Genomic DNA, 16,813 nt, shown 5'->3' on the forward strand with positions numbered 1-16,813 from the left:
CATCTGGCTAGAGTCTGCTTTGAAGCCATCCAACCCTTCTTGGGTCCATTAAACAGAACAAACAAGGCATCAGACTTTCTAATAGGAGTACGTAAATTTTCACGGCTCTGACTACATCCAAGGAGAAATCCCCCTCTGCATCTCCCTGGAAGGAGGGAACCACAATGGGCTGGTTAATGTGGAAACCTGAAACCACCTTAGGTAGAAACTCCGGATCTCAGCTCTGTCCCCATGAAAAACAAGGAAGGGACTATTACATGATAAAGCTCCCAACTCGGAGACTCTTCTTGCCGATGCTAAAGCTAGTGGCAAGGTAACGTTCCAGGATATACACTGCTCAAAAAAATAAAGGGAACACTTAAACAACACATCCTAGATCTGAATGAATGAAATATTCTTATTAAATACTTTGTTCTTTACATAGTTGAATGTGCTGACAACAAAATCACACAAAAATTATCAATGGAAATCAAATTTATTAACCCATGGAGGTCTGGATTTGGAGTCACACTCAAAATTAAAGTGGAAAAACACACTACAGGCTGATCCAACTTTGATGTAATGTCCTTAAAACAAGTCAAAATGAGGCTCAGTAGTGTCTGTGGCCTCCACGTGCCTGTACGACCTCCCTACAACGCCTGGGCATGCTCCTGATGAGGTGGCGGATGGTCTCCTCCCAGACCTGGACTAAAGCATCCGCCAACTCCTGGACAGTCTGTGGTGCAACGTGGCATTGGTGGATGGAGCGAGACATGATGTCCCAGATGTGCTCAATTGGATTCAGGTCTGGGGAACGGGCGGGCCAGTCCATAGCATCAATGCCTTCGTCTTGCAGGAACTGCTGACACACTCCAGCTACATGAGGTCTAGCATTGTCTTGCATTAGGAGGAACCCAGGGCCAACCGCACCAGCATATGGTCTCACAAGGGGTCTGAGGATCTCATCCCGGTACCTAATCGCAGTCAGGCTACCTCTGGCGCGCACATGGAGGGCTGTGCGACCCCCCAAAGAAATGCCACCCACAGCATTACTGACCCACTGCCAAACTGGTCATGCTGGAGGATGTTGCAGGCAGCAGAACGTTCTCCTTGGCGTCTCCAGACTCACGTCTGTCACATGTGCTCAGTGAGAACCTGCTTTCATCTGTGAAGAGCACAGGGCGCCAGTGGCGAATTTGCCAATCTTGGTGTTCTCTGGCAAATGCCAAATGTCCTGCACGGTGTTGGGCTGTAAGCACAACCCCCACCTGTGGACGTCGGGCCCTCATACCACCCTCATGGAGTCTGTTTCTGATTGTTTGAGTAGACACATTCACATTTGTGGCTTGCTGGAGGTCATTTTGCAGGGCTCTGGCAGTGCTCCTCCTGTTCCTCCTTGCACAAAGGCGGAGGTAGCGGTCCTGCTGCTGGATTGTTGCCCTCCTACGGCCTCCTCCATGTCTCCTGATGTACTGGCCTGTCTCCTGGGAGTGCCTCCATGCTCTGGACACTACGCTGACAGACACAGCAAACCTTCTTGCCACAGCTCACATTGATGTGCCATCCTGGATGAGCTGCACTACCTGAGCCACTTGTGTGGGTTGTAGACTCCGTCTCATGCTACCACTAGAGTGAAAGCACCGCCAGCTTTCAAAAGTGACCAAAACATCAGCCAGAAAGCATAGGAGCTGAGAAGTGGTCTGTGGTCGCCACCTGCAGAACAACTCCTTTATTGGGGGTGTCTTGCTAATTGCCTATAATTTCCACCTGTTGTCTATTCCATTTGCACAACAGCATGTGAAATTGATTGTCAATCAGTGTTGCTTCCTAAGTGGACAGTTTGATTTCACAGAAGTGTGATTGACTTGGAGTTACATTGTGTTGTTTAAGTGTTCCCATTATTTTTTTGAGCAGTGTATATTTAAGATACGCTGTCTCCAAAGGCTCAAAAACTGTGAATTACAGAAAGTCTAGCACTAAATTTAGATCCCATGGGGCCGTGGGAGGATGAAAAGGTGGTTGAATTCTCAGCACACCTTGGAAGAATGTCTGAACCTCCTGTAAGGACGCGAGACGTTGTTGAAAAAGGATAGAGAGGGCTGAGACTTGCACCTTCAAGGATCCCAACATCATACCTCCATCTATCCCATTTTGGAAAATTCCACCCTTTAGACTGACAAAAGTCTATGTACTTCTTCCAGATTCTAAAGTAATGTTCTGCCGTGACGGGCTTCCTTGCAGCTAACATGGTGGGGATAGCTGACTTTGGAATCCCCTTGTTTCTTAGAATCCTGGACTCAAGAGGCACGCTGTCAAACATAGGCGGCTCAGGTCTGGGTGAAGAAATGGGCCCTGTGACAATAGGTCCACTCTCTGAGGCAGCTTCCAAAGGTCCTCCTCCAGTAGTCCCCTCAGGTCCGAGTACCAACTCCTGCGAGGCCAGTCTGGTGCTATTCACCTACACGCTTTCCTTTTTCACAATCTTTAACACGCTCGCTATAAGCGGAAACGGGGGAAAGATGTATACCAGATCGTATGCCCATAGAATCGCTAGCGTGTCTACCGTTTCTGCTGCTGGATCCCGCGTTCTGGCCACATACCTTGGTAGCTGATGGTTGTTTCGAGAGGCCATTAGGTCTATCTGTGGTAGACCCCACCGCCGTACTACCGTCTCAAAAACCTGTGGGTGTAGAGATCACTCTCCTGGATGCATATCTCGGCTTCCCAATTTTCCACTCCTTGGATGAAGACTGCTGACAAGATTATGTTGCGTTTTTCTGTCCAAGACAGGATCCTTGTGGCCTCCCTTAACGCCCTGCGGCTTTTTGTTCCTCCCTGACGGTTTATGTAAGCTGCCGCCGTCCCATCTGTCACGTGTGGAGCCCTCACTAAGTTTTCCGCTAGAAGAAGTGCATTGTAAATGGCTCTTAATTCCAAAATATTTATCGGGAGGCTGCAATCCTGCGGTGACCATCGTCCCTGAAAAGGATGGTTTTCCAGTACAGCTCCAAATCCTCGGAGACTGGCATCTGTTGGCAGAATCTTCCACTCCCAGATTCCAAACTTCTTTCTCACTGCTTGATTCTTGTGGACCGACCACCAAATTAACGAGGACCTGGCCTGGGGCGACAAGCGAATCTTCCGGTGGAGAAGCCAATGCATGCATGCCCCCTGAGCAATCAGATCCATCTGGAAAGGTCTGGAGTGAAGCCTGGAGTATTGGATTGCTTTGCAAGATGCCACCATCTTTTCCAAATCGTTTTACACAGAGATGCAGGGACACGGTCTGGTTCTGTAGAACCTGACACATTTTCTTTATGTCTCTAATCTTGTCTTCTGGGAGAAAGACCTTCAGTTGTATCGTATCTAAAATGAGACCCAGGAATTGTATCCTCTGCGCTGATGATAGGCCGAAGGTTAGGGCTCTGAACTGGTAGTGATTCTTGTCCAGTGCAAACCGTAGATAGGCTTAGTGTGGGATCCAAATTGGAACATGAAGGTACGCATCCTTATGTCCATAGACACCATGAACTCTTCTTGTTCCAGTCCTGCAATAACCGACTGGATCGACTCCATCTTGAACCTGGAAACATGTAAGAACTGATTCAAAACTTTTAAATTGAGGATTGGCACTACAAAAAGATTTGAATAAAATCCCGTTCCTCTGAGAAGTTGGGACAGGAATAATTACTTCTGTTTGAAGTAACTTTTGAATTGCCATCCCTAATGCCCTCGCTTTCTGAGGACACCGAGGAAGGCCTGTTGTAAAGAACTGACTGTGAGGGCGTCCTAGAAACTCTTTTTGGTATCCCTGGGAGATAATCCTGTTTACCCAGACTTCTGGTAAGGTCTCGGCCCAGGTATCCCAAAACCTTTCCAACCGTGCGCCCACCAATGGAGACACAAGGCGAGCTGGGAGACCGTCAAGCCACGGTCTTATCGGCAGGTTTAGGATCCTGCATTCTGGTTGTGGCTTGGGAGCTTGACCGACAAAACCTCTTCCTCTAGCTCAAAAGGACTGAGACCTAAAAGAATTGAACACCGGACCCGAATAATTTCTTCTTACCAGTGGCACGGTCCTAGGATACGTGGTGGGTAGAAAAGTAGATTTTGCTGCAGTTGCCTGAGAAATCCACTTGTCTAACTCCGTACCAAATAAAGTCTCTCCTACAAAGGGGATCGCCTCAACTGCCTTCTTGGAGTCTGAAACAGAGTTCTTCTAGTTGATATGGCCAAAGTCGAGATGTGTGATGCTATTCTGCTAGCGTCCTTTGCGACCTGGCAGCATATGTATGTAGCCGACTCGCTAATATGCTCCGCTCCTCTTGGCTGTCATCTTCCTCCACAACCTGAACAATATGACCGGCCCATGCTACAATAGCCTTGGTGACCCAAGCACTAACAATTGTAGGTCTGTGTGATGCACCAGCCGCTACAAAAATAGATTTTAGTGCTGTGTCTACCTTATGATCTGACGTATCCTTTAAAGTCGTTACGTTTGGTATCGGCAAGATTGTCTTTTTTGACAGTCTAGCCAGAGAGGTGTCCACAATTGGCGGAACCTCCCACTTAGACATGACGCCCTTGGGTAGTGGATAACTGGCCTCAAACTTCTTTGGAATTTGGAAGTATTTATCAGGCTGCTCCCATGCTTCTCCCATCTGAACCTGGAGCATCTTAGGAATTGGAAAAACCGATGTTGTCGGTTTTTGTGACTCAAATAAATCAAAACCTTCAGGTTTCTTAACTACTTCTTCATTGAAGTTAAGGACCTGTTTGACCGCTTCAATAAGGGAATCTAATCCCTTAACCTCAGTGTCCTCTTCCTGAGGACTGACATCCAATATCGCTTCTACTAACTCACCTTCCTCTTCATCAATTACAAGACCCTCCTCCAACTCTTCTTGTAGGATAGGGAGGGTCTTTTAACCGCTTTACGTACATTCTTTTCTACTTGTGCAGGCGGAGTCATTTTAATTAGAAATTCCTCCATAGTTTTTGAAAACGCTGTTGCCCATTCCAAATGCCGCTTGTGGGATTCCGTCATCTTTTTAGAAATATTATTAGCTATGGCACTTTCCCGTGATGTCGACTGCCCACTGCTCCCAGGTTGTGCATCCCTTCCTAAACATGAGTCGCACACATTAGTGCTCTTCTTACCACATTTGGAGCATACATAGCAAGTCTTGGTGGTTTTGGTTGGTGCTTTTGACATGTTTAAGATACACACACCCAACAGTCAGCAGTGCTTTCACCCTCTTCGAGTAGGACGAGAAAGACCGTAGAGATATAGGGAGCAAGTCAAACTGGAGATACACAGCTGGTACTATTCGTTTAAAACAACAAGAAACAATAAAATTAAAACCAGCCTGACATCTGCAACCCTCACAGCACCAACTGTTAATACAGCTTGAGTAGATGGGTTGTACTTATTTTGTTCCTCCCACTTAGGATCTGTCTGCAGCATCCTTTGGACGAGAAAGAAAACACTTAGTTTCTCATAATTTATATTCAGTTATTATATCCAGTGAGATCATCGCAACAGAGCTGTCCTAATAGCGCTGTTATACCCTAGGGGTCTCGGCTTCTGCCGTCTGTAGAACCTCCTTTTGTAGTTAATTATAATCTGTTAAAATCCTCCCCTCAGTGAGTAAGGCTCTACAGTTTGCGCGCCCAGACTAAAAATTAAGATGGCCGCCACTGAAATTTTTTACTCACATCATCAGTCCTCTGCAAGTGCAGATACCTTTACGGATTTCCCGCCCACCGGTATAAGTAACGGCGCACCCTGTCTTTAGCTTGTGATACAGCCTTCCAATACAGCTCCTCACAGCACCTGTCTTACTGCGGTAACTCCCGTTCTAGCGGTCTGACTAAGCGAGGATAAGCTAAGCCCTGCAGCAGGGATGACGGACGCTCAGTTCTCTCTATGTAATCGCTTCTCCCTCCTGAGTGTAATACTCACTGTGCTCTCTGCGCTTGATCTCCTGAGGAGAGAAGCAGATCCCTTCAAACGGGATCTTTGTCTCTCATAAATCTTTGAGCAGTCGCCCACCTTTTAGATTTAGGTTTGCTCAGCCCCAGTTGAAATATAAATTAATTTCTTTAGTCTTGGAGCAGGAGCTCCATTCTATGTGCTACACCTCCAGCACAATTTTTCAAACTGAGGGATGGGGGGCGTGAAGGGGGAGGAGCCGGCTGTACATAATTTCTTTTTAAGTTAGATTGTGCCATCTCTGGTCTCCATACTTCACACCCCAGATGTCTGAAGTGTTCCAGTGTCCCCTAGTGGATGAAAGAGAAATAGTGTAAAACCATTGCAGGTGAATACAAGTCAATTTGTCCAGAATGAATCCTGTTGGGCCACGATACATAATTTTTAGAATTGCTTTGTTTAGCCTAGTAACCAAAATGTTGGTCAGATTTTTAACATCTGTGGGCATGTGGGATATACAGTAGGCATGTATGAGTCTCAAAACACCACATCTTTGCAGAGTTTCGGAAGTACAACTATTAATACTTCTGACGAGTTTGTCCTCCAGCTTTGTCGCCAATCCCTCATCATTTTACCACTACAATCACTTTCTACCTCCAGAGCCTCTGTATATGCCACCTCCATCCTCCCACAACCTCAACTAGTCTCCTACCTTACCACACTCTCTCATGGCTCTCAGAATAACTTAATAAATATCTCTGATTAATGTACATGCTGCTCTCCGCTCCTCCCTTTTCCACCTGCTCTCCTTGCTACTCCTCTCTTTCTGCCCTCTCACCCACAATGTCTATGGACAGAGAAGTATAGCTATTTGTAGGATTTCCAGATGGAGGATATGGTGTCTGTAGCACACAAACATTACCCCATTATACAGCGAAGCACAATAGTATACCTACTTCAGTAATAAACATGTATTTGTATATGGCCATTACCTTCCCCAGATGTAGGGGCCATACAAACTCTCTGCAGCCTGAAGCCACTGCTCTACCTGGCCAGCAAGTTTACCCACAGCCAAAGGCAGCACACAGGGCTCAGCCCACACCCGACTTCTATGACAAAATGCAAAGGGGAAAAAATATTAGTGTCAAAAGTAACTGGCAGACTTATTTCAAATATGCAAATGACAGTATTTCTAAACCAATACAAGGATTCGGGGGAAGGCTGTTCAACCCAGTCCTAATTATTGTTCTACTTATTGATTATAACTGAACAAGTGCTAGAATGATGTCCTTGGGAACTAGGTTCAACAAGCCTATTCTAGACTATCTGACCATGCATTTAGACACAATGAGGGAGATGTATCAATTCTTCTAATGAGTGAAGTTGCCCATAGCAACCAATAAACATCTAAATATTATTTATCAAGTTAATTCTATATTGGTATGGGCAATTTCACCACTCTATAGTAAGCTTGATACATCCCCATCTACGTTCCTTAAGACCCTCATTTTTTTATAGAAGACAATAAAAAAATAAAAAATAAAAAAAAAGTTTTATAATTTGCACACAGAAGACAACAGAAATTGTTACGGAAACAGTTATCTAACTATCAGTGTAAAAGCTGAGCCCTGATACTACCATAAGTGCCCTTACCTGGGACCAATATCGGCTGGAAGTAGGTGGCCTGCAGCCAGGGCCACTAAATACGCAGGAACAGGATGTTCCATATAAAAGTGAAAGATACCCATTTCTTCTATGTAGTAACTGTGAGTGCAGCTCATGAGGACCCGAATTCCAGCAGGAGCCTAAATAAAGGTTAAAAAGAACAAAAGGGCCGATAGCATTATACTCCACAGTATTGTGTCAATAATGTCTGTAATACCAGCATCACCTCTGTGTAATAGGGTAGGAGCTCTTCTAAAAGGGTCATTACTGAAATACAGTACTGTCTGGGTGGTGGTAGGCCTCCATTGCTTTGTTGGGCCACATAGCTTCCTGTAGGACTTCCATACATGCTATTGTATAAATTCATATTTTAAGAAGATCTTGCCATAAGATAAGTGCTGCACTTTCATGCAAACAATTAAATAAATTATACTTTCCTTGTTTTGCACAAATGTAGATCTCTCTGCTGTGCAGTTGTATGCAAATCTCTCTTATCACAGTCTGATTAGTGGAAGCAAGCAGAAGTAAAAGGGGGTACACACGGAGCGATCGCTGCTTAAAATCTAAGCAATCTGACTAGATTGTTTAGATTTTAAGCAGTGATCTCTCCGTGTGTACCCCTCACAGCGATAGCGATGCGCAGCCCCGCACATCGCTATCGCTGGTGCTAGATTGGCCTGCATGCAGGCTCAATCTAGCAGGTCGCTCATTTTACCCGCTGTGCTGAGCGGGGGAAGAGATGTGTGCTAAGCGGTTCGCTCAGCACACATCTCTACCCAGATCTGTCAGTGAGTACTGGCCTTAAGAGAGAATGAGAACAAGTAATTCTAGTGAGGAATTTGCTTTGTGCACTTAATCACATCCATTGCTTACTGTAATAAGAACACTTTTTAGACTACTCTTATGGCACTAAAGAAGACTGTATTAACCTCTCTGATAGCCGCCTTCCTCTGTCGTTGTGATAATGCGTCATCTCTCTCCTGCATATACAACTGCTGATACCTAGCCTCAATGCTGTACATGCAACGCTGCATTCATCTATTTAATACAGAGCTGTCTAATGCTGCTTTGTGAACAGGGAAGCATTCAATTATATACTTCTTGGAGTGTATTAAAACCAGTATTTTGGGCCTAACTATTTAAACAAAATGGAGTTTTATTCCCATATGCTGGGTACTTAGAGGGTTACAGTTTATGGAAATAAAAACCATGATTAAATATCATGACACACACAAGTTCAATGTTCTGCTACTGCACAGCTTCACTCCTTCACTCTCAAGAGATGCGAGTATGCATAAAGTGCGGCACAGAGATGAGTGTTAAAATCTGACATGTGTTTGACAAAAATGCTGACAGATACAGAAATACCCCCCAGAGATTTTCAAGCAACAAAATGTGATTCTCACAAACAGCAGGATCAGCACAGGTGCAGTTAGTAGTGGTAATGTGGTACCATCTGTTTGTATGGTAAGTGCGTGAGACTGAGTCTCTAGAACAGGCTTTCCCAACCACTGTCCTCAAGGCACACTAACAGTGCAGGTTTTAGTGATATCCAGGCTTCAGCACAGGTGACTTAATTAGTACCTCAGTTATTTTGATTTAACCATCCGTGCTGCAGCCTGGATATCACTAAAACCTGCACTGTTAGTGTGCCTTGAGGACCGTGGTTGGGAATGCCTGCTCTAGAACATGGCTTGATTGTATAAGGTGTAGGAAATGTACAAAAGCAGCGGGAGTGCGGGACATGTCTATGACTAGGCGAGACTGACCCTGCTGTCTTGCTGTTTTTGAAGCTATCCTACCAATTTATCTTCAAAGTAAATACAATAATAATAATAAAATGTATTTATTTATTACCAGTTATTTATATAGCGCGCACATATTCCGCAGCGCTGTACAGAGAATATTCACATTGCCCATTCACATTAGTCCCTGCCCCAGTGGAGCTTACAATCTATATTCCCTATCACATGTACACGCACACACATTCACGCTAGCGTTAATTTTTGTTGGGAGCCAACTAACCTACCAGTATATTTTTGGATTGTGGGAAGAAACCGGAGTACCTGGCGGAAACCCACGCAAGTATGAGGAAAATATACAAACTCCACACAGTTAGGGCCGTGGTGGGAATCAAACTCATGACCTCAGTGCTGTGAGGCAGTAATGCTAACCATTACACCATCCATACTGCCCAAAGAGGGTAATACGCGAGTGACTGACGAAGCGCGTTCTGGGAGACCACCCACCACGGTTACAGATGTCAACATTGCCAAAGCTGCGGAGATGTTGCAAAATGACAGAAGGTTAACTTTACGCATACTTTCGGCTTCATTTTGCATTTAATTCCAATGGATTCAGCATATTGTGGCAAAGGAACTGAAAATGCATTGCTTGTGTGCCAGGTGGGTGACTACTATGCTATCATCTTGAAACCCCATTTGCATGGAGCCATGAAGAAGAAAAGACCATATTTGTTGAAGAAACAGTGGTTTTTGCTCCAAGACAATGCCCAACCACATTTTGCTGCTGCTGCATTGGCAGCACTAACTGTAATTAAAGGGACATCACTGGAACACCCTCCATATAGCCCGGACTTCACGCCCTGTGATTTCTGGGCATTGCCAACCCTGTAAAAAATAACTACGCAGAAAGAAGTGAAAAATGCCACAGCTGCAGCACTAAAAGTGATGTCACAAAACAGTCTACTACACGTCTTTGAATTGTTGCTGAAGAGCTGTAAAAAATGTAATGAATGTGAAGGACGCTACATTGTATAAGAAAAATTTTCAGATCCAGTGGTCATCTGATTCTGAATACAATCATCAGTCTAATTACATATATATATATATATATATATATATATATATATATATATATATATATATATATATATATATATATATATATATATATACATATACACACACACACACATACAGTGTTGTAGTGCCCGGCACTCCCAAAATATTGACGTTAATCCGGGTGCCCTCTGCAGAAATAATCCATGGAACAGTAAAGAAAAAGCAGCGGCACTCCGTTGAAATGAATCAGCAAACGTGTATTATGGGCAAAATAACATCACAATGGTCACATGAAGAACCAACGTTTCGGGGTCCTGAGACCCCTTTGTCAAGGCGTGAACAGTTCAAGCCTTGACAAAGGGGTCTCAGGACCCCGAAACGTTGGTTCTTTATGTGACCATTGTGATGTTATTTTGCCCATAATACACGTTTGCTGATTCATTTCAACGGAGTGCCGCTGCTTTTTCTTTACTGATAGATATATATATATATATATATATATATATATATATATATACACACACACACACACATATATATATATATATATATACACACACACACACATACATGCATATATTATATAAATATATATATATAAATATATATATATACACATACACACACATATATAATATATACACACACACACACACACATATATAATATATACACACACACATTTATTTTTATTTTTTATTACAAACACACACTAACACACAGATGTGTCCTCATACATCTTTGGTACAGTCATGCCGAAAAGTCCCTCTTGGTACGCTAGGTCGCGTGAGATACTTTTAGCATGTTTTGCCGATAGTGTCTGAATCTGTACACGAAGTGCTACAATGTAGCAGCCACAGCTCTTATTGAATACAAGTCCTATTCTGCTCTGTATACAGACTTATCACACAGACATACAAATGTCATATCAAATTGATCGGCAGTCTCCTCGTGCGTCCTAATCGCATTGCTGTGGCACTAAGACGCATTTTCAGCTAAAAAACAAAAACAAAAAAACACCAAAACGTGATAAGAGTTGCAGAGTACCTGGAGACTGACATGGTGTATTGTGTGGCTAGATGTATGAAGACACATATATACTGTATGTGCGAGATATATATCACAGTAATGTCACTTGACTGACAGCAGACCAAGCCATGTCAAAAATAAAAAAAGTTCAGAATATCTTTTATATTTTTCAAACAAAAATGTCAAAAAATGGATGTCCAGACCAGCTAAAGGTCCTTAGTGAGAATCTCCACAGAAACCCATTGCATGTCTCTAACCAGATAGACCTCTAACAAATATTGGAGTGTGACAACACATAAGCAGAGCTCTCATCTGAAGGGAGAAGTGAAACATCAATCATTTGTCAGTAGTATTACAAAACCACAGACTGAAAAAACAAAGCTTGCATCACTCACTTTGACAGAAGCAGAGTAAGTACACTTTACAGCTGGCGTATCAAAACAGGGGAAGAAGGAACGGTTGCAAACAGAGTGCCCTTGAGTGAAGACAAACAACTCAGAGCTTCCATAGGAGAGTTCAGGATCCAGCCACCATATCTGAAAAGAAAAAAAAAAAAACACACCATATAAACATATAAGTTTTGTTCAATAAAATGTTCTCCATGAGGCGGTGCTGGATGTGAGGGTTACATGTGCGTCCAAAAGTGTAATGGGCCCTACACACTGGCAGATAACACTGAACAATATGAACGTTCATATCGTTCAGTGTGTTGGCACCAACAATTAGCGGCCCCGCGCACGTCTATCATTGGTGCCCCGTCGTTTATGCATGCAGGCCAATATGGACAATCGCGTCCATATAAGCATGCTGTGCTATGGAGCCGGGTGACAGAGATTTAAAGAAACCGTGATAGGAGGATCCATACGACTATCTGAGTGAGTAATGGTACGCCATCTATGCCATTTACCGTCTATTTCAGATGTATAAAGATACCATTATGTGTGGAGCCATACCCTTTTCCTTGTGAGTGGGGTACGCTACCCTTTAATATCAAGCCATTGTGTCTTAAAGAATTTGCGGTGTTTAAAGGCATATTACACTATGTTTTTCCACTTTGTTTTTCCATTACATATCATCGTGAGTCACCTGTGAATCAGAAGACGCACACATCTCTATAGGAGGCTCTTCTTTGGAGTTGGACTTTTCACTCACAAAGGACTTTAAGTATTTATTGTTCATTCTATGAAACTACACTTAGCGCCCATTTTTTGAGTATTTGTTTGGTCTAGAGATTTAACTCCCCCGTCACCTTCCCCCCCCGCTACCGGGTTGACAAGTGTGTAGGGCCCATAAAACAAACAAGTCTGACTAGTAAACCAGGACCACCACCATAGGTCATAATCCAAAGAAAATAGGGTTTTTTCTTAAACTGACACTGTTGAAGGCTCATTCACCTCAGCACTATTAAAATAAATCCTGTGGAACATTTTACTATCTTTATGTTGTCAAAGTCAGAAAAATATCATGATGCACACTACCATATTTGCACCTCATGCGTGTCCCCGCTGCGCGTGCCCACGTTCTCCCGTGCGTACGCATACCCGCTGGTGCGTGCACCGGCAGGCGCACGGTATGCGCATTTACGGTAGAGTTTGTGTGCGTCTAGCGGGCGACTCGATCGTTACATATTTTAACCATATAATGTATTTTGTAGATTATGGTCCCTTTGATAGAATCTGAAAGTTTAGTTAATGTAGCATGTTCATAGACAAAGAGATCCCTCTTTGTTTGATACGAAGGGTCAGACATGGGTTATACAGTGGTGTTTAGTATCCATCGGAAGAGTATTTAATTAGCAATATTCCGGTGTTGGTTTGAAGCGGATTAATCGCTCGTGCGAATAGTTATGGACATAAGAAGTTTATGGACATTTGCTATTATTTGCACTCACTTATCCATGCGGCGGGAAACCTAGTTTCCCACCCACCTGAGCAGTTGGAAATAGTCACAGCCCACCTGTATAAATCAACCTATGACCTTTTGTTATAATGCGAAGACGAATTCCTGTGTCCAATGAACAATGAGATTGTAGGGACCATTGTATTGTATTGTGTGTGGTGCATAAATAGACAAGCCGATCTGATCCAGCTCACTCTCTTCAACGGTTCTCATCACAGATAATCGGGAGCTGGATATTCAGAAAGGCGCATGCGATTGTTCCCTTTGTGCGTAAGTTTTCTCCGCAATCATATTGTCTTTATTGTTATTGTGAGCCATATCTCTCTCTCTCTTCTCCCCTTTTCCCTCTCTTTTCCTCTTAAAGTGTTATTGTACTGTTATTGTATTTCATGTGTAGTTATCTGGTTAGTTAGTCTATGTTATATTGGTAGTGTATGACTTGTATTGTATTATTCTTTTGCAAATAGAACGTTCATATAAGGTGTTAGAACCAAAGATCGGTATCTGTGTATTTCTTATATTTCTAAGTATTCTCTGAGCGTCGGAGACGCTCGTACAGCTTTAAGTTAATAAGGTTACACTGTGTTACATTTACACCCTATCACTACACCAAGGTTTACTGCATAATACATTGTTTTATGGTATAGTTATAAAGGTTTTATACTGTGAGCATCAGCGCCGCTTGTGATCTCCTCGTGGTCCCAAGCGTCCGCTACGCTAGTAGCATATCATTACGTTAGTCGGCAGCCAATAGCGTGTCTGCCTGTGATCTCTTGACCGTGAGCGAACGTGACGCTTGAGCGTCTCGACTACGGCTAAGCGATTGTTACGCAACGTGCGTACCCTTACGGTATTCCGTACGCCAACAGCGTACTGTGTTCTCTGACCTCTTAAAGGGTTTTAAGTAAGATAAATATTTAGCTTTATCAATTGGCGGCTCGTCCGTCCTTCACATATCTGTACTAGGTAATTTCAGCAGACATTATCCATCAGCAAAGGGCGGGAGATCATATTCCTCGTAGTGCTGCCTGGATAAGCGTCTGCTTCGCTTAGTAAAGGGTGCTGAGGGAATCCGGAACCGGAGGTAAGAATAACACGCTAGTGTCTTTTAAAAACTGTTTATTTCTGTCTTGCGTACGCACGCACACATATCTGCATTTCTTTTTCGTGTATTTTCATATCACTCTCCTGTTTGCCATTTTATAATTGATAAACGTGCTAAAAGAGATTTGTCGCTATTTAATAGTTAAAGAGTAAAAGTAATACATTAAGGGGTAAATTGTAAAGCACGCACACAGCTCTGCCTAAAGATACAAGGAGAGATCTGTGTGGTGCTCGGTAGATGATTGAGAATCATCTACATTGATAAACGTGTTAATTGTGTTACGGTGGATATCTGCATTGTGTACGCGTGTCTCTAACAAAAGGCTGAGACTCGCGTACGCAACCCAAAGGCCGACGCACGCAGCGTATATTACGCAACGGAGCATCTGGGTACACCCACGTAACTCAAATCACACGATAGTATTATTTTAACAGGCGAAAAGGTGGCAACGCGATAAATAGCGCAAGTCGATTTTAGTGTCCGAAATTTAAGCTAATAGATCCTTCTCCAATTTACAACTCATCTGGTCTAAAGGAAAGAAATTTCTGCGCAGAAATAGAAACAAAAGTAAAGTGTACATGTGGTGAGTGAGTGTTTGCATATATAAGTTCTACAATTTTTTGAGGTTGAACCACAAGAAGTCGAGTTCTCGTGAGGTACATACATGTAAGTGACGTGCATGGTGGCTAGGGAGGCATCCCTTGTTAAACATAAAATTTGAGCATTAGAGTACAGCAGACCAGGAGGTCTACTGTAGCACAGACCAGGAGGTCCGGAACAGACCAGGAGGTCCAGGTACAGCAGACTAAGAAGTCCGCTATAGAGAAAATAGCACAACCCAGGGGTTTGGTGCAGAACCCATATAGGCCATTAAAGCTCATGCTGAAGGAATTCGCAGCCGAAATTTTCGATTCCACTGGTCGCTCCGCACATAAGATTAGTTGCTTATGTGCCGAACGATTGTACCGCACGTAATTGTGTGCATTAGTTAGTAATCTGACCCAGTGCCATTTGTGTACGAAAGGGGTCATAAACGCTATTTGTACATTCTAACGTGATTTGTGTAATTTTTTTATTTTAAGGGAAGTTCGCTGGTCACTAAGGAACTATCCAGCAACCAATAGTTACTGGAAAGAGTAAGTGCTCTGCGGATCACCCTCACATGTTCCAGTAAATAGAGGTTCAGGTCGCAGGGGCCCTGGGTCGAGTACGCCAGCGCTAGAGCAGTGTGTAGGTCGTATTGGTCGGCGTGGGCGAGTGAGTGGGGTACTCGGTAAACCGCCACCGTCAGCCTATCTTGAACATCGTGGTTTTTGTAAGGGTTCGCTGAAGACCCTGATATAAAGGTCAGAGGTAGTGCAAGCAACACCTGCAAGCTATGGGGGCCAGTTGTTCGGGTAGGGGACGATCAACCTCGGTTCGGGTTGATTCAGTAAACCGACCAATCGGGTCGGCAAGGTATGTAATGTGTGAAAAATATGGTTCACACACAGAGGTTTTATGTGATGAATGGGAGAGAATGACTGTACATGACGGGGAGAAGTTCCCAAGAGTAGGCAGCTTTGGCCCAGATGTGTTACTGAATCTAAGGAGGAGGATATGTCTCATTAAATCAACAAAGAGACGGATCAAACATTATGATTATTTGCAGTTATGGGAACAGGAGGGTGAAATACAGAGAGGATTGGCTCAGGCGGCGGGATCTAACCCTATCAGGAAACTGATAGCCACGGCACCGCCGCCACCATATATATCAGGAGAGAAATTGGTTGCGGAGAATGACGCACTAGGGTGTAACAAACAAACACTTAGCAACTGTATAAATGTTAAAGATAATGTTAATAAGTTAACTAATGCAAATATTAACCCGTGCAAGTTGTACCCTGTTTTAAACTTTCCCCAGGAGTGTGATCAAGAGGACGAATCGTCAACAATATCGGCGCTCTCTCTAGCAGCCACCATATCAGAAACAACAGTAGGCACGGCCCAACCCTTAAGATTAGTATCAAAGGCCCCTAGCGGAGGGACAGGTGAGGTCGTATCAACGGGTAAGTACGGCACCATACACTATGCTGAAACCATTTCACCACAGGCTGTAGAATCTACTCAGAATGATGTTATTAGGCTTAATCCCGTTAGGGTAATAGCAGTGCCAAATGGGAAAACTGACACTACAGGAGTCACTCCTGTCAGGAACATTGCCATGTACAGCCCGTTTTCCCGAATGGAATTAAGAACCATAGTGTCTGAATTCCCTGATCCTAGAAAAGATCTAGTTGCTAGCCAGAAATACATCAGAGACCTAGGGAACACTGTAGAGCCCAATAACAAAGACTGGCAGATATTGCTGAGGGCATGTTTACCCTCCAATGTCGATTCAGCTCAATTTTTAGCTGA

At 43.6% G+C, this 16,813-nt stretch overlaps 1 protein-coding gene across 1 annotated transcript in view; it reads right to left on the minus strand.

Moving 5' to 3' along the window:
• The window catches only part of RNPEPL1 (arginyl aminopeptidase like 1), a 74,603-nt gene that overhangs the window by 44,877 nt on the left and 12,913 nt on the right, over positions 1-16,813 (minus strand). The window contains 3 exon segments of the mRNA XM_063916575.1: positions 6,907-7,023; positions 7,568-7,719; positions 11,808-11,948. Of these exon segments, the coding sequence (XP_063772645.1) occupies positions 6,907-7,023; positions 7,568-7,719; positions 11,808-11,948 (410 nt within the window).

This window comes from Pseudophryne corroboree, chromosome 4 (assembly GCF_028390025.1).
Source record: "Pseudophryne corroboree isolate aPseCor3 chromosome 4, aPseCor3.hap2, whole genome shotgun sequence".
Classification (NCBI taxonomy): Eukaryota; Metazoa; Chordata; class Amphibia; order Anura; family Myobatrachidae; genus Pseudophryne; species Pseudophryne corroboree.